The 27,624-nt window shown below is 35.2% G+C and overlaps 1 protein-coding gene across 2 annotated transcripts in view; it reads left to right on the forward strand.

Annotated features, from left to right (window-relative positions):
- The window catches only part of ARHGAP32 (Rho GTPase activating protein 32), a 217,963-nt gene that overhangs the window by 100,221 nt on the left and 90,118 nt on the right, over nt 1-27,624 (forward strand). For both annotated transcript variants that reach the window (XM_044919193.1, XM_044919194.1), the window contains 4 exons: nt 18,112-18,249; nt 20,280-20,372; nt 21,230-21,352; nt 23,333-23,410. In XM_044919193.1, coding sequence (XP_044775128.1) covers nt 18,112-18,249; nt 20,280-20,372; nt 21,230-21,352; nt 23,333-23,410 — 432 coding nt within the window. The remainder of the gene's footprint in view (nt 1-18,111; nt 18,250-20,279; nt 20,373-21,229; nt 21,353-23,332; nt 23,411-27,624) is intronic.

Genomic DNA, 27,624 nt, shown 5'->3' on the forward strand with positions numbered 1-27,624 from the left:
TTTCCTTCTCTGGGCAAAAGCTTTTTAGTGTGCTGTAGTCTCAATTTTTTATATTTGTTTTTGTTGCCTTTGTCTGAGGAGACAGAGCCAAAAAAATATTGCTAAGACTGATGTCAAAGAGTTTATTGCCTGTGTTTTCTTTTAGAAGTTTTATGGTTTCAGGTCCTACATTTAGGTCTTGAATCCATTTTGAGTTTATTTTTGTATATGGTAAAAGGAGGTGGTCCAGTTTCATTCTTTTGCCTGTAGCTGTCCAGTTTTCCAAAAACCCGTTTATGGAAGCAACTGTCTTTCCCCATTGTATATTTTTAGCTCCTTTGTCATTGATTAATTGACCATATAAGCATGGGTTTATTTCTGGGCTTTCTACTCTGTTCTGTTGACATATATGTCTCTTTTTGTGCCAGTACTATACTATTTTGATTACGATAGCTTCAAAGTGTAGTTTGAAATCTAGGAGCATGATACCTCCAGCTTTGTTCTTCCTCAAGGTTATTTTGGCTGGGTCTTTTGTGGTTGCATACAAATTTTAGAATTTTTTGTTCTAGTTCTCTGATAAACACTATTGGTATTTTGATAGGGATTGCATTGAATCCATAGATTGCTTTGGGTAGTATGGACATTTAAACAGTATTAAATCTTCCAATCATGAGCATGGTGTATCTTTACATTTATTTATTTCATCTTTACTTTCTTTCATTGGTATCTTATAGTTTTCAGAGTATAGGTATTTCACCTCCTTGGTTAAATTTATGTCTAGGTATTTTATTATTTCTGATGCAATTGTAAATGGGATTGTTTTCTTAATTTCTCTTTCTGCTAGCTTGTTATTAGTATATAGAAATGAAACAGATTTCTTTATATTAATGTTGTATCTGAAACTTTACTGAATTCATTCATTATTTCTAATAGTTTTATCAGTGGAGTCTTTAGGGTTGTCTCTATATGCAAATAGTGACAGTTTGACTTCTTCCTTACCAAGTAACATTCTTTTTATTTCTTTTTCTTGTCTGATTGCTATTGCAAGGGCTTCCAGTACTTTGTTGAATAAAAGTGGTGAGACTGCGTTCTTGATATGTTCCTGATCTTAAAGGAACAGCCTTCAGGTTTTTACCATTGAGTATGATGTTATCTGTAGGAGTGTTGTATATGACTTTTATTATGTTGAGGTATGCTTCCTCTATTCCCACTTTATTGAGAGTTTTTTGATCATGAATGGATGTTAAATTTTATCAATTGCATTTTTTGCATCTATTGAAATGATCATATGATTTTTTATTCATTTTGTTAATGTGGTGTATCATTACTGATTGATTTGTGGCTATTGAACCATCTTTGCATCCCTGTCAAATCCCACTTGATTGTGGTATATGATCCTTATAATGTACTGTTGAATTTGGTTGTGTAATATTTTGTTGAGGAATTTTGCATTTACATTCATCAGGGATATTGGTCTGTAATTTTCTTTCTTCGTAGTGTCTTTGTCTGGTTTGGTATCACAGTAATGCTAGCTTCATAGAATGAATTTGGAAGCATTCCTTCGTCTTCCATTTTTTGAAACATGTTGAGAAGGCTAGGTATTCCGTCTTCTTTACATTTTTTTTTTTTCAAATTAATCCATGAAGCCATCTGGCCCTGGACTTTTGTTTGTTGGAAGTTTTTTCATTACTGATTGAATTTCATTACTAGTAATTGGTCTGTTCAGATATTGATTCTTCTTGATTAATTGTTAGAATAATTTATGTTTCTAGGAATTTATCCATTTTTTGTAGTTTGTCTAATTTGTTGATGTGTAATTGTAGTAGTCTAATAATATTTTGTATTTCTGGGGTAAGTTGTAACTTCTCTTCTTTCATTTCTGATTTTATTTACTTGACTCTCCTCTTTTTTTTTTTTTTTTTTGATTAGTCTGCTTAAAGTTTTGTTTTGTTTTTGTTTTATTTTTTAAGTAATTTCTACACCCAGAGTGGAGCTCAAACTTACAACCCCAAGATCAGGAGTTACAGGCTCCACCAACTGAACCAGCCAGGCATCTCTGGCTAAAAGTTTATGAATTTTGTTTATCTTTTCAAGGAACCAACTCTTAGTTTCATTGATCTTTTCTAATGTTTTTAGTTTTTATTTCATTTATCTGCTCTGATGTTTATTATTTTCTGTCTTCTAACTTTGGTTTTGTTTTATTTTTCTTTTTCCAATTTCTATAGGAGTAAGTTTGAATTGTTTGAGACTTTTCTTGTTTCTATAAAGATTTTATTTATTTATTTGAGAGAGGGAGACAGAGATAGCCATAGAGATAGCAAGAGAGAGCACAAGTGGGGAGGAGAGGGAGAAGCAGGCTCCCTGCTGGGCAGGGAGCCCAACTTGGGGCTTGATCATGACCTGAGCCAAAGGCAGACACTTAATTGAGCCACCCAGGGGCCCTGAGATTTTTCTTGTTTCTTGAGGTAGGCCTGTATTGTTCTAAACTTCCCTCTTAGAACTGCTTTTGCTATTCCCTTAAGATTTTGAACAGTTGTGTTTCCATTTTCATTTTTCTCCAGGTATTTTTTTCAGTTCTTCTTTGATTTCTTCATTGATCAGTTGGTTATTTAGGCTCCAAATGATTGTGTTTTTTCTAATTTTTGCCTTGGAATTGATTTCTAGTTCCATACCGTTGTGATGGGAAAAGGTTCTTGATATGATTTCAGTCTTTTAACATTTATTTTAGACTTGTTTTATGGCCTAACATGTGATATGTTCTGGAAAATGTTCCATGTGCACTTGAAAAGAATGTGTATTGTGCTGTTTTGGTAATGTTCTGTATATATGTATGTCAAGTCCGTCTGGTCTGATGTGTTGTTTAAGGTCACTGTCCTTATTGATTTTCTGTCTAGACACCGTATACATCGATGTAAATGGGGTGTTAATGTTCCCTACTGTTACTGTCAGTTTCTTGCTTTCTGTCTGCTATTTACAGTTGTTACATTATCTTGTTGGATTGATCTCAATCATTATATAATATTAGCCTCTTTTTGTATCTTGTCATAGTCTTTGTTTTAAAGTATTTTATCTGATACAAGTATTGCTATGCCAGCTTTCTTTTTGCTACATTTGCATGAAGTATTATTTTTCATCTTTTCATTTTCAGTCTGTATGTGTCTTTACGTCTGAAATGAATCTCCTGTAGGCAGTATATAGATGGGTCTTACATTTTTATCCATTTAGTTAGCTACTGTCTTTTAACTGGAGCATTTACATTTACATTTAAAGCAGTTGTGGATGGTTTTGTACTCATTGCCATTTTGTTAATTGTTTTCTAATTGTTTTGTATTTTTTCTCTTATTCTCTTACCTTTTAACTTGACTTCTTTAATGTTGTGTTTGGATTCCTTTCTATTTATTTATTTATTTATTTATTTATTTATTTTTTTTTAAAGATTTTATTTATTTATTTGAGAGAGAGAGAATGAGAGACAGAGAGCACTAGAGGGAAGAGGGCAGAGGGAGAAGCAGACCCCCCGCTGAGCAGGGAGCCCGATGTGGGACTCGATCCCAGGACTCCAGGATCATGACCCGAGCCGAAGGCAGTCGCTTAACCAACTGAGCCACCCAGGCGCCCATCCTTTCTATTTATTTTTAATGTATCTATTATAGATTTTTGTTTTGTCGTCAACACGTAGTTCATATGTAACACTCTTTGTATATAGCAGTCTGTTTTAACTTGTTGGTCCCTTAGGTTGAAACACATTCTAAAAGTCTTACATTTTTACTCCCCACCCCCTTATTTTATGTATTTGACTTCATATTTTACACCTTTTTATTTAGTGTATCCCTTTACTAATTACTGTAGATATTGTTGATTTTACTACATTTATCTTTTAACCTTCATACCAGCTTTATAAGTGATCAATCCACCATCTTTTTAAATGTTAGCTTTTACCAGTGAAATTTTTTCTTTCATAATTTTCTTACTTTTAGTTATGGTCCTTTCCTTTATGCTTAAAGAAATCCTTTCAACATTTCTTGTAATGCCAGTTTAGTGGTGAACTTTTTACAATTTTGCTTGTGTGGGAAACTCCTTATATCTCCTTCAGTTCTGAATGAAAACTTTGCTGGTGTAGACTGTTCTTGGTTGTAGGTTTTTTCCTTTCAGCAGTTTGAATATATCATGTCACTTCCTCTGGCTTGAAAACTTGCTGCTGAAAAATCAGCTGATAGTCTTATGGTTGGTCTCTATACTCACTACTGGCTTTTCTCTTGTTGCTTTTAAGATTCTCTCTTTATCTTTAATTTTTGACATTTAAATTCTTAATATATCTTGGTATGGTTCTTTTTGGGTTCATCTTGTTTGGGGCTTCTATTACTTCCTGGACTTGGGTGTCTGTTTCCTTTCTCAGGTTGGGGAAGTCTTCAGAGGCTCCTTAAGTGGCAACCTCAAGGGCGCCTGGGTGGCTCAGTTGGTTAGGCGACTGCCTTCGGCTCAGGTCATGATCCTGGAGTCCCCGGATCGAGTCCCGCATCGGGCTCCCTGCTCAGCGGGGAGTCTGCTTCTCCCTCTGACCCTCCCCCCTCTCATGTGCTCTTTCTCTCTCATTCTCTCTCTCAAATAAATAAATAAAATCTTTTTAAAAAAAAAAGTGGGAACCTCAAATCAAGAGCCTCTGTAGGAGATAGTCCAGGCCAACTGGTTACAATCCCACATCATTATATAGTCTGAGTGATAGTTACAATATTAAAAGCTGGTATAGCGGGGCGCCTGGGTGGCTCAGTCGTTGGGTGTCTGCCTTCGGCTCAGGTCATGATCCCAGAATTCTGGGATCGAGCCCCACATCGGGCTCCCTGCGCAGCGGGAAGCCTGCTTCTCCCTCTCTCACTCCCCCTGCTTGTGTTCCCTCTCTTGCTGTGTCTCTCTCTGTCAAATAAATGAAGTCTTTAAAAAAAAAAAAGCTGGTATAGCATGGGCGCAAAGCAAGTGGAATAGATACCTGTCATACAGATCTCACTTAGCAACATTGCTGTGTCTCAGGTGAATATTAACCGTTTTTAAAGTGACTCAGAGGGGCGCCTGAGTGGCTCATTTGGTTAAGCATCTGCCTTTGGCTCAGGTCATGATCTCGGAGTCCTCAGATCAAGCCCCGCATTGGGCTCCCTGCTCAGTGGGGAGTCTGCTTCTCTCTCTGCCTTTCCCCCTGCTTGTGCTCCCTCTCTCTCTCAAATAAATAAAATATTTTTAAAAAAGTGACTCAGATGCCTCGGAAAATAGATCTTTCATGCCTTGCCCAAGCCCCCAGTGCCCTTCCTTTCATACTAATCATGATTTAGAATAAGTTGTCTTAACCAAATAGGCATATTATTTTTCAAATGTTCCTTCCATTATTTTTCATTCTGTTCTTTAAGTACACAAACTGAAAAAAAGTGTTATGTAGAACAAACAGATTGGCTGGTATGGATGAAAAAACACTCTTGTGTCATGATATTGATCTGAATGGTAATATATCTTTTCTGAAAATCATACTAGTTTTTCCTCTGCCTATTCCTTACTTTTCAGAAAACATAATGTGTTTAGTTTGAATTTAATGAATATTAATAATAATTCTTGGAAATCTGGTCACATGTCAAAGAAGATACTAGAAAAACTTTTACTGTCTCAAGTGTTGAACATTCAGTAATTTTAAAAAGTCCAAAAAGAGATAAACCCTCATACTAATTGAGGCCCGTTACTTAGAATAAATCATTTATAAGTATAATGTCAATGGTAATGAGTCTCCATGCCACTCAGTATTCTATTGTTTTATTCTTTAGCATGTAAGCAAACATCAGGTTTTAAGTGTTGATTTTTTAAAATGGCAAATTTAAACCTAGCTGTTACAAGAACTTATTCTAACATGTGTCCTAATGAAAATTCTTTATGATCTTTCCTTTCTGTAAGTATAGTTTTGTTAGTGTAAGAAATTGCTGCTTAACAAAATACTTACTATTTTTTTGTTTCATTGTAAGCTTTAGACCATTTAAATTAATGGTTTTGTTGTATTTGGATTGTATGAACTACCTTTGTATTTTTAACAAGGATTCATCATTATATAATAGTTTATTTTTTCTGAGGATCAAGTTTTTCATAAATATTTACAGTACTCTGAAAGCTCCTTTATGTCCTGGTAGGTGGGGTAAACAGTTGGTTTTAGGGGAATGCTTTCCTGCTTCAAAATATCTCCTGCTTGAAATTCCACCATCAGAAATGCATTCCTTGGTATTAAGTATCTCCTCAACTTAGTCCACTTACAAAATGCTGTTATTAAGGGGTGGGGTCAACTGTTCACATTTGTAGAGCATCTTTGTATGAACAAAATATATAGATAGATTGTTAAACATCCAAACCTTGTAAATCTTTTGTGAAATATGTTACTATTTTCATTTTATAGGTGAGTAAACTGTTGCTGATGGGTGTTAAGTAACTTATGTAAAGTCCTATATCTAGGATAAGGCCCCGCTAAGATTAAATCAGTTCATTCTCTTTTCCGATCATCTCTTTTTACTGAACTTCATCATATCATTAAAGAGAGAATTTATTCGGGGCGCCTGGGTGGCTCAGTTGTTAAGCGTCTGCCTTCGGCTCACGTCATGATCCCAGGGTCTTGGGATCGAGCCCCGCATCGGGCTCCCTGCTCAGTGGGAAGCCTGCTTCTCCCTCTCCTACTCCCCCTGCTTGTGTTCCCTCTCTCGCTGTATCTCTCTCTGTCAAATAAATAAAATCTTAAAAAAAAAAAAGAGAATTTATTCTTTTTCAGTTATCTTTTCCATGATAAAGGGACTTCCAAGGACATGCGTGAGGACTATTTTTCTTAGAAAGAACAGCAAATATATCTAGAATTTGTCTTTTTCCATCTCTCTTATTATGAAACTAGCCCAAGGTGCTGTATCTTGTTAGGATGTTGTGATTAGCATTTGTGTTTGCATCCTGTAATCAATGAGAACCATTTAAACTGCTAGAGTGATGTAAAATGTAAATTGAAAATTGTTATCTTCATGGTTAACACTCTTCAATAGATATTCACTTTATTTAGAACTGAACCCAAAATGCTAACTAAGGCCTGTGAGGGTCCCACCTGATCAGACCTTGCCTACCTCTTCTGCATCATGTCATGACAATCTGCTCATTCCTTTGTTCTGGTCATGCTAGCTTTCATTCAGTTTTTAAAAGACTAAGTTCTTTCCTACTACTAAGTATTGAACACTGCTCAGCTTGTAACTCTGTTCACACTGTGCACTTGCTGTGTCTGGTGCCTTCTCAGTATTCAGGATAGAGTTTAGATACCACCTCCTCAGAAGGGCTTTTCCTGACTACCTTCCTTGAGTAGGTTTTTGTTTAATCTCTTCACAGAACGAAGTTAGAATTATTTTACTTATGCATTTATTTACTTTAAAAAGTATTTGTTCAAAAAGATATATGCACCTCTATGTTTATTACAGCATTATTTACAATAGTCAAGATATGGCATCAACCCTAAGTAGCCATTAATAGATGAATAGGTAAAGTTATGGTGTATATATACACAATGGACTATTATTCACCCATAAAAAAGGAGATCTTGCTACTTGTGACAACATGGATGGGACCTAGAGGGTATTATGCTAAGTGAAATAAGTCACACACAGAAAGACAAATACCATATGGCTTCACTTATAGGTGGAATCTAAAAAGCAAAACAAACAGAACAGAAATAGATTCATAAATACAGAGAACAAACTGGTGTTTGACAGAGGGGAGGTGGTTGGCGAGATGGGCAAAATAGGTGAAGGGAGGTGGTACATACTTCCAGTTATAAAATAAATAAATATGGAGTGTGATAACATTGCATGATGACAGATGGTAACTACACTTACTGTGGTGAGCATTTTGTAGTGTACAGAATTGTTGAAGCACTGTGTTGTGCCCCTGAAATTAGTATAACATTGCATTTCAACAATACTTCAGTAACATGTATTTTTCTCACTAGAAATAAATTCTCAGAAGTCGGAGATTTGATGGTTCTCTGTTGCATCTCTAATGCTTACTCCAGTTCTTGTACTATGTAGGTCCTCAGTAATGAGAGAAGAACAAATTTTTGTCTTAGAAATTTGATCCTAGGTACATTAGAGATTTCTTTTTCTCTCATCCTTCTTTTTCAGCCATATCAAGAATTGTTGATATTTTGTTACTGGTTGGATAGCAAAAATTACTGATAGTAATAATTATTAAGGTTAGAAGTTAGCAGTAAATTAAAATTTAAGCAGATATACATAAGGAGTTTTTTGTATTGTTTCTGTTTTGTTATTTATAAAATAAGTGAATTTCTGAAATATTCTGATCGTATAGTTGATTCTTGAAAAACTGGTCTGAGTGGCATGGTTCCACTTACACATAGATTTTTTTTTTTATAAATACAGTATATTACTGGAAATGTATCTTCTCTTCCTTATGATTTTCTTAACACTTTTTTCTTCTACCTTATTTAAAAAAAGAATATAGTACATAATATAACATATGAAATATGCGTATTGACTGTTTATGTTATTGGCACAGCTTCTAGTCAAGAGTAGGCTGTTAGAAGTTATGTTTTAGAGGAGCAAAACTTACATGTGGATTTTTGTGTACTGAGGTCAATGCCCCTTACCCCCATGTTGTTCAAGGGTCAGTTGTATTTTATTCAGTTTATTTGGAAATTTGATGATTAAAGCTGTTTTTTTACATATGAAATTTAAAGTTCTTTCATATCTGCTAAAATGGGAGGTATTTTACTATTTTTAGAATTTTCTCAGTGAATTTAACAGTTTTAGATGATTTGCAAATTATATTGAGGTTTTCATTTTGTGAATGATACTCTGTTTAAAAGAACAGACTTTTGCTGGCACAAGAACATTTTTAAAAAATTGAAAGAAATCAGTTCACTGATGTATAAGGAAATGAATTTTGAAATCCAATCCCCCCACCCAAACTTACTTTTTTAGGCTCTTTTGCATTTTTGTGGTTGGTTGTTGATCTTTATTTCCTTGAGTAATACTGCTTAGAGGGATGGAAACATGATTAGTTTTTAAAAATTAGTATATTTTTTAGAAGTTTTAGGCTCACAGCGAACTTTAGTGAAAAGTACAAGGTTCCTGTATACCTCTTATCCCCACATATGCTCAACCTTGTTCACTATGGACGTCTTTCCCCAACATGGTACCTTTGTTGCAATTGATTCTACATTCCTTCATCAGCGAGGGTTTAGTCATGGTGTTGTACATTCTGTGGGTTTGGACAAATTTATAATTATATGTACCCACTGTTATGGCATCATACATAATAGTTTCACTGCCCTAAAAATTCTCTGTGCTGTATTTATCTTTCACTTCTCCCTAGCCAGTGGCAACCACAGATATTTTTACTGCCTGTAGTTTTGCCTTTTTCAAAATGTCATATAGTTTGAATTATTACAGTATGTAGCCTTTCCAGCTTGACTTCTTTCACTTAGTAATACACATTTAAGTTTCCTCCATGTCTTCTCATGGCTTCTTTCTTCTTAGTGCTGAATAATATTCCTTTGTTTGGATGTACCACAGTTTACATATCCATTCACCAGCTGAAGGACATCTTGGTTGCTTCTAAATTTCAGCAATTATGAATAAAGTTGCTATAAACATTCACGTGCAGGCTTTTGTGTGGACATAACTTTTAGCTTATCTGGATAAACACCAAGGAGTCCCAATTGCTGGAACCTATGGTAAGGTATGTTTAGTTTTATAAGAAACTGACAAACTGTCTTCCAAGGTGGGTTTGCCATTTTGTATTCCTACTAGCAATGAAAAGAAATTTCCTGTTGCTTCACATCTTTGTCAGCATTTGGTTTTACCAATTCTGGATTTTTGCCACTCTAATAGGTGTGTAGTAGTATCTCATTTTAGTTTGCATTTCATATGATATGATAACATATGATATGGAGCATCTTTTCATATACTTATTTATCATTTGCATATCTTTTTGATGAGGTGTCTGTTAAGGTCTTTGGACCATTTTTAAATCAGTTGTTTTCTTATTGTTGATTTTTTTTAAAGATTTTTTTAATTTTTATTTATTTGACAGAGAGAGACACTGTGAGAGAGGGAACACAAGCAGAGGGAGTGGGAGAGGTAGAAGTAGGCCTCCTGCTGAGCAGGGAACCTGACGCAGGGCTCGATCCCAGGACACTGGGATCATGACCTGAGCTGAAGTCAGATGCTTAAAGACTGAGCCACCCAGGCACCCCTTATTATTGATTTTTAAGAGTTCTTGGTATATTTTGGATAATAGTCCTTTATCAGATATATCTTTTGTCAGTTTTTTCACTCAAGTCTATTACTTGTCTTTTCATTTTCTTGATAGTGTCTTGACACAGCAGAAAATTTTAATTTCAGTGTAGGTCAGCTCAACAATTCTTTCTTTCTTTTTTTTTTTTTTTTAAGATTTTATTTATTTGACAGAGAGAGAGAGCGAGAGCAGGAACACAAGCAGGGGGAGTGGGAGAGGGAGAAGCAGGCTTCCCGCAGAGCAGGGAGCCCGATGTGGGACTTGATCCTAGGACCCTGGGATTCATGACCTGAGCCGAAGACAGATGCTTAATGACTGAGCCACCCAGGCACGCCTCATCAATTCTTTCTTTCATGGATTGTGCCTCTAGTGTTGTATCTAAAAAAGTCCATCATCAAACCCAGGATCATCTCTGTTTTCTCCTATGTCATTTTCTGAGCTTTATCATTTTGCATTTTACATTAAGACCTGTGATCCATTTTGAGTGATTTTGTGAAAGCTATAAGGCCTATGTATAGATTTATATTTTTGCCTGTGGATTTTGCCAGTTTTTCCAATACTATTTTTTGAAAACACTATCTTTTTATCCATTGTGTTGCCTTTTCTCTTTTGTCAAAGATTGGTTGACAATATTTAGGTAAGTCTATTTCTGGGCTCTCTATTCTGTTACATTGGTGTATTTGTTGATTTTTTTTTTTTTTTTTTTGCTAGAACCACACCATTTTGATTATTGTAGCTTTATGATAAGTCTTGAAGTCATTCAAGTGTCATTCTTCCAACTTTGTTCTTCTCTGTCAATGCTGTGTTACCTATTCTGGGTCTTTTGCCTCTCTGTATAAACTTTAGAAACAGTTTGTTGATAATGACAAAAATAACTTGCTTTGGTTTGATTGGCATAGCACTGTGAATATAGATCAAGTTGGGAAGAATTGACATCTTGACAATATTGAGTTTTCCTATCCCTGAACATGGTATGTCTCTCAAATTTTTTAGTCCTTTGTCTACTTCTACCAGAGTCTTGTAGTTTTCCTCATATAGATCTTGTACATAGTTTTTTAGACTTATACTTAATTACTTCTTTTTTGGGAGGTTGCTGATATAAATGCTATTGTGTTTTTAATTTCAAATTGAACTTATTCATTGTTGGCGCCTAGGAAAGCAGTTGACTTTTGTATATTAACTTTGTATTCTGCTATTTTGGTATAATCACTTCATAGTTCCAAAAGGATTTTAGATAATTATTTGTAATGTATACCTAGATGATCATGTCATCTGTGTACAAAGGCTGTTTAATTTGTTCCTTCCCCATTTGTATATCTTTTATTTCCTTTTCTTGCCTTAATGCATTAGCTATAAATTCCAGTACAGTGTTGAAAAGCAGTGGGGAGGGGTGCCTGGGTGGCTCAGTCATTAAGCATCCGCCTTCAACTCAGGTCATGATCCCAGGGTCCTGGGATCGAGCCCTGTATTGGGCTCCCTGCTCAGCGGGAAGCCTGCTTCTCCCTCTCCCATGCCCCCTGCTTGTGTTCCCTCTCTCACTGTGCGTCTCTCTGTCAAATAAATAAAATCTTTAAAAAAAGAAGAAAAGCAGTGGAGAGAGGGGACATCCTTGCCTTGTTCCTGATCTTATTTGGAAAGCTTCAAGTTTCTCACTATTATATATGATACTCGCTGTAGTTTTATAGACATTCTTTATCAAGTTGAGGAAATATCCCACTAATGTTAGTTTACTGAGAATTTTTATCATGAATGAGTGCTGGATGTTGGCAAATGCTCTTTGGACATCTGTCAATGTGATCATGTGATTTTACTTCTTTAGCTTCTTGATGTGATTAATTTCATTAACTAATTTTGAATGTTGAACCAGCTTTGCATGCATGCCTGGGATAGATTCTACTTGATAATTATTTTCCATGTTGTTGGATTCGATTAGCTAATAATGTTGTTGATTTTTTCATCAGTATTCTCGAGAGATATTGTTCTGTAGTTTTCCTTTTTTGTAATGTCTTTGTTTTGTTTTGGTAGTAGGGTAATTCTAGCCTCATAGAATGAATTGGGAAGTAGTCCCTCTGTTTCAATCTTCTGAAAGAGATTATAGAGAATTGGTATAATTTCTTTCTTAAATATTTGGTATAGTTCAAACATTGTGAACCAATCTTGGCTTGGTGCTTTCTCTTTTGGAAGTTTATTAATTAGTGATTCAATATTTTAAATAGATATAGGCCTTATTCAGATTATCCATTTCTTTTTGTGTAAGTTTTGGCAGATTGTGTCTTTTGAGGACCTGGGTCAGTTTCATCTAGGTTATCAAATACGTGAGCATAGAGTTATTTATAGTATTTATTATCCTTTTAATGTTCATATGATCTGTTTTGGTGTTCTCTCTTTCATTTCTGATATTAGTAATTTGTGTTTTCTGTTCTTTTTGTTTTACTTAGCCTGCCTAGGGGTTTATTGATTTTATTGATCTTACCAAGGAATCATCTTTTGGTTTTGTTAATTTTCTCTATTGATTTCCTGTTTTAAAGTTCATTGATTTCTACTATCATTTTTTTATTTCTTCTGTTTTCTTCATTTAAATTTTCTCTTTTTTAAAGATAGAATTGTATATAATTGAGTTTAGCTCTTTCTTCTTTTCTAGACTTCTAGGTCTCTCCAATTCTGGGGAGAGCAGTTTGCCCTGTGACCTCATTTCTCTCACGGATCTATGAAGAGTTACTGATTTTTCAGTTTGTTACTTGTTAGGACAGAGTGGCGATCTCTAAGCTCCTTATATATTGGAAAAGAAATTGGAAGTCTGATTATTACTTTTAACCTGACAGACAAGATCATTTCTGAAATGTGACTGAATCACAATGTGTTTTCATTGGCCTTCTTACTTTTATGTGGTACTTGATAAGAGAGAGCCAGAGGAACTAAAAAGTTGAACTTGCAGAACAAATGTAAAGCACAATACAATGTATTTCAATGCCTCTTTTAAAAATATATTTTGAATACTTACATAGGAAGAAGTCCTAAGTAAGAAAGGCCTTCCAACTTCTTTTTTACTTCTTTTAAGCAAAAAAATTAATATCTTAGTGTAATAAGCCATTTAATGTATCACTTCAGAATTCATTCAAGGAAATTTCTTGACTAAAAAACTATTTGAATAAATGTGTTACAGCTCTCAAAGGGCTAATAGTTATCAAATAGTTTTGCTAGACATGCAGTATAATACGTTTTGTTAAGTTTGCTAAATGCTATGTAGCAGTATACAACATATTTTAGTAGAAAGATTGGCAAAGATGTGAATGGATAATTCTTTTAAGATTGATTTTTTCAGTATTAGGGAAGATGCAGCAAAATAGGCACAAACAGTAAAAATTGGTACAACCTTTCCATTTTTAGAAATTGCGTGTGTGTATTTTAACTTTTTATTTAAAAATAAGTTTAGTCTTATAGAAAATTTGCAAAAATACCATAGAGAAATCCAATATATCCTTGCACTTAGGTTTGGCTGATGTCACATTTTTAAGGAATTTATTCTAAAGAAGTGTAAGACTTTGGAACATAGACTTAAATACAGATGTGTTATTACAATCTTGTTTTCAATTATTGTACTGTAATCTGGGAACTTTCCAAGTCTATCAGTTTGCACGTTTCAACAGCTTTTCCAAAATTAGTCTTGTGAAGGTATTGTTCTAGTGTCAGTGCATGTTAACGGTTTCAGCCAAACTAATATTTGCCTGTTATATGACAAGTATGTGGCTAACATAGCATTCAAAAGGTATTTTTGTGACAGGCAGCTATACCAATAAGAAAAATATCAGTAGAGATAACCAGTGTTTAATGAATGATTGGCAGGCAGTGTGCTCAGTGACTTATGTGCGTTACTTGATTTAACCTTCCAACAACCCCAGGTACCATTAACTTTCTGATTTTACAGATAAATAAACTGAGATTTAGAAGAGTTACCTAAGGTCACATCCTAGCAAGTAGCCCACAGTAGTCTGCATTTATATCCTGCTTTACTGATTACCACTCTCCTCATTCTTTTCTCTCTTCTCTCTTTCCTGTGTTTCACAATCTTATAGGTCTAGAAATCTGTTTTGTATGCCAAGGAAAAGGTGATATTCCAGGTACCAAATGTTACCTTATGTCTTAGTTTGGGGTGCCTTCACAGAGTGTCATAGACCGGGTACCTTATAAACAATAGAAGTTTATTTCTCACAGTTCTGGAAGCTGGAAGTCAGAGATCAGGAGGTCAGAATGGCAAAGTTCTGGTGAGAGCCACTTTTCAGATTGCAAACAGATGATTTCTTGTAATCTCATATGGCAGAGAGTAGAGAAGGAGAAGCAAGCTCTTTTATGACTCCTCCAAGGGTACTAATCCCATTCATGAGGGCTCTACCCTCCTGACCTTATCTTATCCTGATTATTTCCCAAAGGCTCCACTTCTTAAAGCCATCATATCGGAGGGTTGGGTTTCTACATAGGAGTTTTGGGGAGACACAAGCAGTTAGTCCCTAACGTCTTACAATCATTTCAGAATATTCGTCATTTAGTAAGGAATGCTTAATGAAAAATGATTGAAAGCAGAGCCAATTTCTGCTCTAAAAGCACCGGGTACCAACAAGTACAGTACTACATTTTCTCTTATATTGACCATTTTGCTTAGTCTCTTGGCTCAACAAGAGTAATAAATGTGAATGTACCAGGTTGTCAAGTTACTTCACTCCTCACCTCCAATATAGTGGAATGATTATACACATGTTTAGAGTTGATCCTGATTAACTGCTTCACCTTTGTACTAGTGACTTAAAATGCTGATGCTACATTTTTTTCTGAAAGAAAACAGTAAAACAAAACAAAAATAAAATGTTACCAAGATATATGAATTATTTTTAAATAATGATATTAAAATAAAATGAAATAATGATATTAAATTTAAGATTTACTTTCTAAAACTAAAGCTGGTAATTCAGCCATATGGGAAAATAACCTGTGACCTCTAAAGATACGTTACCTTCCCTGGTTGAAACCCTGATGTACTTAAAAGTAATCAATAATAGTGTTTTTTTTTCTTTTTTTTTAAAGATTTTATTTATTCATTTGAGACACAGAGATACAGAGAGAGAGAGAGAGAGCACGAGCAGGGGGAGAGGCAGAGGGAGAGGGAGAAGCAGGCTTCCCGCTGAGCCAGGAGCCCAATGTGGGGCTCGATCCAGGACCCCGGGATCAGGGCCTGAGCCAAAGGCAGATGCCCAACCATCTGAGCCACCCAGGAACCCCAATAATAGTGTTCTTGTTTCTTTTGAGTTTCTGAGCTTTTGGTGACCAGTCATTTGTTCTGCTATATACCATGGAGTTTTGTTTACTAAACTAATGTTTAGTCAGGTTAATTTGTTTACTGTTACTAATTTTAGTATGTTTGGCCCAGAACAAGTTCTCTAAATCAATAAAGAATAGAAATAACCAGCATGTACTGAGACATTTCTGTTATCTGGTACTCTACTAATCACTTTACATTAATTTACTTAATTAAATTCTTAAATAGCCAGGATTCACAATGGGGACATTCTGATCCTAACATCAATTTCTTAGCTGTTTCTTTATTTCAAGAGGTAAATCTGTATATTTTTAGAATCTGTGCAGGTAATGTAAATAAGGTAAATAGCTTGGTGTGGTAATTACTTCGTCAAATTAGACTTTGCAGTGCTGTACCTAAAGTATTCATATACATTTATTTATTTATTTTTTAAATGGTTGGTGTTTTATTTTTTTAAGATTTTATTTATTTATTTGACAGAGAGAGAGAGACAGTGCAAGAGGGAACACAGGCAGGGGGAGTGGGAGAGGGAGAAGCAGGTTTCCCGTGGAGCAGGGAGCGCGATGCGGGGCTCAATCCCAGGGTGGGATCATGACCTGAGCCAAAGATAGACGCTTAACGACTGAGCCACCCAGGCGCCCCCATATACATTTTTTTAAAAGCACTTTAGGCCAAACCCAAATCAGAAGATAGAGTGGATAAATTTAAAATACCATGGATTGTGGCCGTAAAGCCTTCTTGTCCAGATGATAATTTAAATTATTTTTATTTGACATGTATTTTAATTTCTATTCTCTCACATACCTATCTGAGATTTTGAGTGAATTACTTAATTTGTGATTAGATCCATAGAGAAGGAAATAAAATTTTGTTATTTGTTTTGGACAATGCACTGTATACCTACCTGCATGTATAGTAAAGGTATAAAATGCATCTATGCATGATAACAGTGCATATCAACTCCTGTCCTCACCTTTAGAAGAGGAACACAAAAGAGTGGGCTTTGTATCTATAATAATTGGTTCTTTTAAAAAACATCCAGAGCGGGGCGCCTGGGTGGCTCAGTCGTTAAGCGTCTGCCTTCGGCTCAGGTCATGATCCCAGGGTCCTGGGATCGAGCCCCGCATCGGGCTCCCTGCTCAGCGGGAAGCCTGCTTCTCCCTCTCCCACTCCCTCTGCTTGTGTTCCCTCTCTCGCTGTGTCTCTCTGTCAAATAAATAAAATCTTTAAAAAAAAAACAAACAAACATCCAGAGCTTTGAAACAAAAAAGTCAACATCTGTTTAATCTCTGTGATAGAGACATAAGTATGTGATAAATTATTTTGTGTACTTTTCTGATATTTGAAGTGTTCCATAAAAATGTGTGTATACGAAAGAGAAAATAATTGCAACTATATGCTGTTTTTCTTTTATTTTTCTGCTTTTGTTGTTTATTTTCATTTTTTAATTTTTGTCATCCAAAGGAATAAGTATTGAACCGCCTGTGGGTATTTAGGAAACCTTTGGGTTAGAAGGCAGTGGAAGAACTGAGAAAACAGAGGAGCTTACTTCAGCAAAGAGTAAAAGAATGACTTTCCATAGCAGAAGAAACAGCATTTAACGATCGGGGAGGCAAGAAAGGGAACAAAGATCTCATGAACTGAATAAATGCAAGTAATTGAGCATAACTGGAAGCAAAGGAAGGGCATGGAGGAGTAATGACTGAGATCAGCGTATAAATTTAGACAGAGCTCAGATGATGAAAGCCATGATATGTGCAAATATGTTTGGACTTTGTCCTGTGGATCAGTGATTCCCAATTCAGGCTGATCATCAGAATTAACTGGATCCCATTTCAGCCTCATAGAACTAGTATTTCTTAGAATAGTGACCAGGACACTGTTCTTTAAAAGTCTCTGCCACATACATGGTCTTATTTCACTCTAAAAACCCTCTCAGACAGGAGTTGGTATTGTTCTCCACCTATGTACTATAGAATTATAGTCCAGAGTAGGACAATACAAGTTTATCATGTAAGTTTTAACATACCTGTGTTTAGAATTCAGTACATCTCTCTACTAGGAAGTGATGCCTTCTGTTTCTGCCCCATTTGGCTGGGGCAAATGGAGAAGAGCTACACTAAAAGCTTTTCTTCAGTTCTGAGATGGTTGCTCTGAAGGCTTTTTCCTGCAGTCCTTCCAGATCTTTTATGAGATGAAAGCATCTGTATAAAATTAGGTTAAATTGCAAAACTAAATGGTGTGCAGTTGGGATCTGCTCATCAGTGCTGACCATGGAGGTTTTTGAAGGATTTTTGATAGTGTGACCTGATAAGCTTTGTATTTTGTACTGGTGGTGAGGGGAGCAGGGGATATCAAAGGTAAGGAGCATTAGCAGTATTCCAGGTAAGAAAGGATGTTCATCCCTACTAAAGCTTGGGTTATAGGAAGTAATAGAGCCAAGAGAAAATTAGAAGGTAGAATGTAATAAATATGCTCTGTGAGTGGACAAATTATAAGCGTCTTTTTTTTCTTACCCATAGGGCAAAAGTTGGATTGTTAAAAGAAGTTATGAAGATTTTCGGGTACTTGATAAACATCTTCATTTATGTATTTATGACCGACGATTCTCCCAACTCTCAGAGCTTCCCCGTTCTGATGCCCTGAAGGACAGTCCAGAGGTAAGCATTTAGTACTTTGCAGCAGTAATCACTATATATAAATTAGCAGAAAGTTTTGTCTGTATACTAAATAAAAGCTTAAGTTGAACACTCAGGATGATTCCTGGGATTATTAATTATTTCATAACTGAAAAATTAGTAATGCTATGTAGAATGTTTAGAATTAAAGTAGGTTTGGAGTGTAATTTTATATAAAAAATTCATAATATATAAACACGCTATATATATGAGCAGACCGTTCTTCAAAGAGAACATAAAATATGGAAGCAAAAATATGGAAAAATGTCGACCTCACTAATAATTAGAGAAAGGCATAGTTTATGATGACATGCCATGTCTGTACCCTTACCTCCACTCCTCCCAAATTTCTAGTAAAAATAAAAAAGATTTTTAAAAAATGTAAATGGGAAGAGATTCTTTATAACATCAGATAATAACAACCATCAAAATTGTGAGGAATCTTTGAGAGTAGATGGGGTAAGATTTATGGGGGCGAGCAAATACAGCATAAAAAACATGTACAAGAGGATTGAAGAAGACAGATAAACTAGAAATCTTGATCGTAAAAGCTGAATAAATAAAATAACTGAAAAGAGCAAACAAGGCTTTCAGAAGCATGATTACTATCCTCAGAGAGAAAGTGAGGCAATCTATCATGAAATGAGAGCAGAGTTTTATAAAAATAAAAAGATAGATCTTAGAAATGAACATGTACTTACTTAAATTAATTTTAGTCATAGCAAGCCTCAGTAGTTGGACTGTGTGCAAAATGGACACAGATGAAGAGAGCATTAGTGAGCTGGGAGAGCAAATTTTATAAAAATATAGCCTCAGAAGGGAGAGAAGGATGAAAAGTTGTGGGAGAACATTTGGGAATCACGGAGAATGGATCCTGAAGTACCTACTTCCCTCTTCTAGAAGTTCTAGCAGGATACAGTACATGGAAGTAACTAAAATTTAATATAAGAAATTCCCTAAAACAAAGGAAAGGCATATTTCAGATCAGATGGGCCCAGTAAGTGCTAAGTATGATGACAGAAAAGACATGCATCTAAAAACACTATAGTGAAATTTCAAAATGCCAACACAGAGAGACAACCCAAAAAGCTTTCAGGGAGCAAAACACATACTTTCTTAAAAGAACAAGAATCATGTTGACATTAGACTCCTCAGCAGCTGCAATGGATGTTTGAAAAGAGTGCAGATACTTTTCAAGTCCTGAGGGGAAGCCATTTCAAATCTCTAATTAATTCCAAGGCAATTAAGTAGGTAGGACAAAGTAGAGACCTCCTCAGTCATGTAAGAACTGACACAGCAGCAGGGTCTCAGGAACATCTTAAAACCACAGATTCTTTTGTGTCATAGGAAACCTAGAAGTCCATCTCCCTTTCCCATCTCCACCTATTTGTCACATTTTTCTTTCTCAGGCTGTTTTAGGACATGACCACTACAAATAGGTCCCAGGTTTTTAATCTCTTTAAGACAGCTGACAGAATGAGTTGAAATTTGTATCATAATTCACTAATTCCTGCAGTAACTCCTGTTAGGCCAGCTAATGTTCAGTCACATTTCTGGACCAAGCCACGGACCCCTGGTGTGCAATCATATACGAACATGGCTGTCCTGTCACAGCTGCATGCATGGAAGATTATAGCAGGTCTCGTAGAGTTTCAAGGTAGCCAGGGGGAAGCTGGGCAGAAAAGCCAAATATGTCTCTGCTGTAATTATCTTTTTTATATTTTCAGTATAAAAATAGAGACAGCAATAAGGTTAGAAGCTGTAAAATAGTATGACCCCTGATGATGAGGAGATAGTGAAGTTCTTCACAAGACAAGGGATTTCTATGTAAGTTCCTGTGGTTTCACTTCATGAAACTCTCGAGCCTCTGTGAAGAATCCCCTATAACTATTAAAATGCCTAAAAATCTGCAGATTTTTTGCCCCAGAAACAACCAATTTATACCAGTTACTTGGACAGAGAGTGCTGTATCTTGAGTTTGAATTACCACTGAATCTTCTCTTTCTCTTTAGTCTGTCACTCAGATGCTTATGGCTTACCTATCCCGCCTTTCAGCTATTGCTGGCAACAAGATCAATTGTGGACCTGCCCTTACTTGGATGGAGGTATTATGTAATTCACCTCTTACCAAATTTATTTTTAAACTACTTAAGAAATATTAATTTAATTTTGATAGCTAATGAGTTTCAGGAATCAAAGAAATGGAGTTTATTCTTATCTTTGGAAGGATAGATAAAGTGATACATTAAGTATTTTTTATCTAAAATCTGTCTTTGAGAATCCAGGAAACTAATCTAAATATATCTTGTGAATTGCAATGGCACCTCTTATTTTGGCGTTGACTGTATTAATGTGTACATTTAGAAAGGTGTATATATACATATATATATATTTAGTTGACTTAGTAATTGAAAATATTTTTCAATTATTTATGAACAAGAGACAATTCATCTTTTAAAGAGTCCAATTTAAGATTAAGTATTATAGTATCCAGAAAATATGTTAGGTATTTCTCCTTAATTTGCATATGTAAAATTATATTATTCTCTCCTCCCAGTGGAAATTGGGAAAACAGGATGGAAAATAGAAAGAATATGGAACTTTGAGCCAGGCCAACCTGCACGGAGATACTGGCTTTTCCATTATTGGCTGTGTGATCGTGGACAAATTATTTAATTTTTCATAAATTATATAACCTCTTTTAGCTTTAGCATCTTCATCTTTAAATGATGATGATGATGTTAAGTATCTTTTAGAGTTATGAGAATTAACTTAAATCATGTTCTGTGCACAGCACAATGACAGGTGTACATTAAGTACTCAATATATAGTGTTTGTTTTTTTAAGATTCTGTGGGTTATGGCCTCTCTAAATCAAACTGAATATCTTTTATAGATAGTCAAAGAAACTTTTGCAAGTCCCATGTCTTTAACCATCTCATAGTCCATTTTCTTTGTTATAGATTGATAATAAGGGAAATCATCTTCTAGTTCATGAGGAATCATCCATTAACACTCCTGCTGTTGGTGCTGCCCACGTTATCAAGAGGTACACTGCTCGGGCCCCTGATGAATTGACTTTAGAGGTAAATGACTGAAGACTCTGTGTCAGCTCAGGCCCTTTTTCCTATACTCCATTATCTTTCAGCCTGGATTGCTATCTATTTTTATTTAATGACCATATTCATCCTTGAAAATTCAGCTTGTATCTCCCATTTCTTCTAGGAAGTCATCCTTGATCTTCTCCCTAGTCCTTGCAAATATATATCCCCAAATAGCCTGGATTGACATTTTTTTGTTTGTTTCTTTTTTTAAAATATTTTATATTTAAGTAATCTCTACAGCTAACATGGGGCTCGAACCCACAACCTCAAAATCAAGAGTTGCATGCTCTACCGACTGAGCCAGCCAGGCACCCCTATCTCTGACATTTCACTTATTACACTCAGTCATAATTGTAGTCCTGTTTATCTCCATGATCTTCTTTAGAGCCAGGTCTCAGTCTTTTGTCTTTGTGTTTTTAGTACCTAAAAACAATACCCAATGATACTTTCTTCTCATTGTTCAAAGATTGAGTTAAAGAACAGATGAAAAGTGAAATGAACATTTCTTGCTATCAGATGTGAAAGGAGCGTAATTAAGTTTCTTCCTTTAATATTGGCTGATGAGAAACAAAAAACTGCTAACAGTTACTCAGTTTAAGAAAAAACAATATAAATTTTTAGGTTCCATACACAAAGGAGTGCATGCCTTGAAAGATGCCGTGTTTGTTAGCAAATATGGCTTTGTGAAGATGACTCTTTCATGGCCTGAAAAATCAGTTGTTAGTATACAAAGAAAAATTCTTTTTTTTTTTTTTTAAGATTTTATTTATTTGACAGAGAGAGACACAGCGAGAGAGGGAACACAAGCAGGGGGAGCGGGAGAGGGAGAAGCAGGCTTCCCACTGAGCAGGGAGCCCGATGCGGGGCTCGATCCCAGGACCCTGGGATCATGACCTGAGCTGAAGGCAGATGCTTAACGACTGAGCCACGCAGGCGCCCCTACAAAGAAGAATTCTTAAAGCAATATGTATACCATAGTAACATTAGTTCTGAACTACTTAACTATGTTTTATCCCAGAAATCATCACTTACTTTGATTGAAGAATGTAACTTCCATTAAATATATTCTTGGGCGCCTGGGTGGCTCAGTTGGTTAAGCGACTGCCTTCGGCTCAGGTCATGATCCTGGAGTCCCTGGATCGAGTCCCACATCGGGCTCCCTGCTCGGCGGGGAGTCTGCTTCTCCCTCTGACCCTCCCCCCTCTCATGTGTTCTCTCTCATTCTCTCTCTCTCAAATAAATAAATAAAATCTTTAAAAAAAAAAAAAATATATATATATATTCTTGAAAACTATTATTATGATTTTTATATTTATGATTTTGTAAAAGTTTGTATAAACTCACTAGTTCATCTTTTAGAGTGAAGAAAGTAAGCCATTTAGTGGAAATGTTATATTGTACCATCTATTGAAAAAAGTTGTCATCAAACTTGATATTTACTAAGGATAACCAAGTAATTGTAGACATTGCAGGCCTTTGTTATATGACTAAATAAAATATATCAAGTGCTCAAAACAGTATGTAGCACATGGCAAGTGCACACTAAATGTGTATTAATAAAAGTTGTGCTTGTTCTAAATATGAGTATTTTAAACTGCCCCTTGTAAGTGGATCTGATCACTTTTAGTAACAGTAACAATATTTTAACAGAAGCGGTGATGATGGTATGATGCCTGGCATTCAAAAATCATATGCTATAAATTTGGCTTTCTGAAGTTACTGCACATATGTTAGTTGGATCCCAGTCTTTGTGCTGCTTAACTTTTTTTAGACCTCTTCTTTACAAATGGTTAAGATTATTAAACTTTTTATAGAAAAAGGTGTTATGTTTTTCCAGAAACAATTAGCCAGAGAATAAGGATTGCACTTTAACTTTTTGTTCTAGTTCAGATTTAAATTCTAGACATAACAATTGGTTTAAAATTTGACTAAAAAAATTTCACTTAAAATTTTTCCTTGTAGGTGGGAGATATCGTTTCTGTTATTGACATGCCCCCAAAAGTTTTAAGCACATGGTGGAGAGGCAAGCATGGATTTCAGGTAGGCAACAAAGAATTAGGTGTGAACAAGTTCAAAAAACAGTTTTTGTTTATTCTTCAGTAATATTTCTCTTTACAGCATGTACTGGCAATGGACTTTGTCAGCAGAGGTAGAAAAATGTAGATGATATTAGACTTGGATTTCCTTTTCTACTTACTCTTGTGGTTGTTTTATCTTCTTTTTTAAATGGTGATATAACCAAGTTTGAGCAGAATCACAGGCCTGATGACCACTTTTAGATTATCAAGCCTATAACTCTGCCTTGCTTTTAATACTGGTTTTGAATCATGATTCACATATATTTTCTAGTCTCTAGAATTAAGTCAGTTTGATCAATATTTTTCTTTGAAAATGTATTGTAACTGTTAATTTAAACAATGTTAATTGCATACCAACAACAGCATCTAAAGCAGTCTCATTTCTTTTTTTAAATATGCCTCAATAATTTGAGAACTGATAATGGCCTCTTTAGATTGACTAACACCAATTTCCATAGGATTATAGGGTTGTTTTTTTTTTTTTTAATCTGTTAAAATCATCCATAGAAGGACATCTGAAAATGCCTTCAAATTGTGTCTTTAGTATATAACCTGTTAGTTTTTTGTGGTCTTTTTATAAAAGTGTTCCTAAAATGCTACATAAATAGAATGTTCATGCTATATAGCTAGAAATATTAGTAAGTATTTTATAACTATCTTGAGCTTTGCATATTAAATAGAAACTAGTATTAGGTTTTTATAAAATGTATTTTATTAAAAAATAATCATACAGTTAAAAACAGGATAGCATGGTGGTTAAGAGCATGGGCTTTGGTGCCAGATTGCCTGGGTATTATGCTGTGTTATCTTGAGCTTGTTAATTTTACTTCTGTGTGCCTCAGTTTCCTCAGTTGTAAAAAGGGGATTGTGGGACTCTTCTTTGTTTCATAAGATTATGGTAAAGATTAAATATGTGAGGATAAAATATGTAAAGTACATAGAATAGGCCTGGTAATATTTTTCACTCAAAAAAATATTGATTTTTAAGTTTAAATAATTCTGTTTTTTTACAAATTTAATTTTATCTATCCTTTTATCTATTATAAAAGCATCTATAGCAATTTAATTTGATGACCAGAAAAATCATATCCATATTATACCACAAATTGTCTTGTTTGTATAATTGGGGTCTTTTATCTGTGCTCTGATTTCTTAATTGCTATGCATAATTGGTGCATTTGATTAAATATAAAACTAAATAGAAAAGTAGTGTTATCTTTTTTCCTACTAAGGGGTCAATTCTCCATGTTCATAAGCTGTAGGGTCTAAAAGATGATAGAAAAATAAATTTCGCTTTAAGATGGCAGTTAAATTTTTTCTTGATATTGCTACCTTTCTTATAATCTTAGACAAGTCATTTGCTTTCTTTGTTCTTTAGTTTCTTCTTAATTGGAGAGTTCCATTTAGAATCTCTAGTTCTTCTCAGATTTTCCTTCTATTATTGTAAAAATGGTAGTAGGTTTTCCCTTCTTTCATGTGACAGATATTTATTGAGATCTGACTCTGTGCTAGGTATAGATTTATCTTCCTAACTCTTTCATTTAGAGTCACACAGATTAGTTTCTTGCCTAAACAGATTATTCTTTTAAATATTAATATATAAATTAACAATTTTTAAAAATTAGTTTGTTGCCAAAACAATTTAAAATAAAAACAGATTTTTAAACTTAAAGGATTTATTTGTAATTGATATTGAAAGGTTTTTTATATAGCATTGCTATTTGTTTTCATTCTAATTGGACCTGGAAGGACAGTCATTTCTGTTGAGATCATGTTGGAAAATATGGATGTGAGAAGAGGAGTTAATTGTGGGCATTGGGGGGGGGTCACCCGTAAAACTAGTAGCAGTCTTTAAATATCACTGTCAAAACTTCATTTATAGAAGGAATCCAGTACTTTAAGGAAATAATCCACACAGTTCACTCTTCCTTGATGGTCGTAAGCACTCACCCATTTGTAAGACTGCCTCATTTATTGCAGGGGAAGGTGTGAATGGAAAGGCATGTACTGAGCATCTGTTATGTGCAAAATATTGCTGGGCACTTTATACACAATGTTTTCTTTAATCTTCACAAAACTATTAACCCCTTTTATGGAGGGGAAACAGTTTGAGAGGGTTAATAAACAGTCAAGATGCCAAATCAGTAAGAGATGGAGTAAGGACTCAAATCCAAATCTGCTCGATCACATTGCCTGAGAAGCACTAAGGATGATTTCTGCATTTACTCTCATATTACTAACTTTATCCTCAGTTCTCTACCCTATGGAAAGGAACATCTTTCCTTCCCAGCCAGCAAAGGAATGCTGTAAAGATTAACCAACAGAGGACTGTATAGCATACAGGTTTACTGGTCGAAACATTGCTGTTACTGTATGTTATTTTTTAATGTAATAATTAATATATTGTATCTGGGGGAAAGACTCCTCTTCAAGCTCTTTGTGATGTTCTCTACCTTTGTTACATATTTTTAAATGGTGAGCATATGTCCTTCCTTACTCAAATATTTTGTTGAGAGAGGAAGATAATTATAATTTATTCCATGTATATGATAATTATAGATGAGACCCCTGATTTTTAATTTTGAAATAACTGAGGGGAGGGGGGTGGGAGGATGGGTTAGCCTGGTAATGGGTATTGAGGAGGGCACATTCTGCATGGAGCACTGGGTGTTATGCACAAACAATGAATCATGGAACACTACATCTAAAACTAATGATGTAATGTATGGGGATTAACATAAAAAAAAATATTGAAATAACTGAAATAATGGCTTAGTCCATTGGTTTTCACATATATATTTTTTAACTCAGTGTAATTGTTAATCGAACAGAATCTTACACAGAACCTCAGTGTGAGAAAAGGCAGCAGTGGAGTTGCCCTGGTTAGTTCAAGTCAGGCACCCTGGCCCTTATTCCCCGTGGAGCATGTCTGATTGACCTCCCTTGGATCTCCTGCAGCATCCCAGAGGGGCCTCAGTAGAGCTGTGTACAAACACCACCATGGGAAAACCACTTGTTTAGGTTACCAGTACACCTCACTTTATACAGTGGCTATATTACATCATAGACTATTTTATAATTTTAATTTTTTTAAGATTTTATTTATTTATTTGCCAGAGAGAGAGAGAGAGAGAGCACAAGCAGGGGGAGCAGCAGAGGCAGAGGGAGAAGCAGGCTCCCCACTGAGCAGGGAGCCTGTGCAGGCCATGTGCATCTCCACTTGCAGGTCTGCTCAACTTGATGTGTTTATGATGTATTACATGGACTCCGCTTTTTCTTTTGTTAGTCATGTGTGTTTGTTGTCTCCTTTCTGGCCAGCTCTCAAGGTATGACAGGTCCAGAAGTCAGTGTGGAAGCCTTCCCTTTGTATTACTGTGAACTGATGCTGTGCAGTTGCTGGTTTTATTATTATTATTATTATTATTATTATTATTATTATTATTTAAGACAAATTAATAGACCTTTTTTAAGTACAATTTTACAGAATAATTGAGCAGATAGTATAGAGTTTCATATAACCCCCCCCACCCCCACACATAGACACATAACTTCTATTATTAACATCCTGCTTTTATAAATTCATTGCATAGAATTGGCAAAATGCTGATCTTTATTGACCACCAGCTGAATAACAGAGATTATAGACAGCACAGAATAAGTACTGTTTCTACAAGAGTTGTCTAAGGATCTGATGCTGCTCAGATCCTTGACCAAAATCACATGGATACAGAATATTTGGATATATATACTACAGAATGTCAGTTTCATATTCTGCCCCATAATGATTGAAATAATTTTGGGGCTTGCTTTTTTGTTATAATTAATGAACCAAATTTCATACATTATTATTAACTATAGCTCATTGTTTACATTAAGTTTCGCTCTTTGTGATGTATAGTTCTGTGGCTTTTAATAAAGGCATAATGACATGTATCAACCATTACAGCTTCATACAGAGTAGTTTCACTGCCCTAACCCCTGCGCTCTACCTTTTCATCCTTCTCTCCCCATAACCCCTGACAACAAGTAATCAGTTACTGTCTCTATAGTTTTGCCTTTCTCAAAACATCATATAGTTGGAGTCATCCAGTATGTAGCCTTTCCAAATTGGCTTCTTTCACTTAGCAATATGCATTTAAGGTTCCTCCATATCTTTCCATGGTTTGATAAATCCTT

Source organism: Neomonachus schauinslandi, chromosome 11 (genome assembly GCF_002201575.2).
Source record: "Neomonachus schauinslandi chromosome 11, ASM220157v2, whole genome shotgun sequence".
In the NCBI taxonomy this organism is placed as follows: Eukaryota; Metazoa; Chordata; class Mammalia; order Carnivora; family Phocidae; genus Neomonachus; species Neomonachus schauinslandi.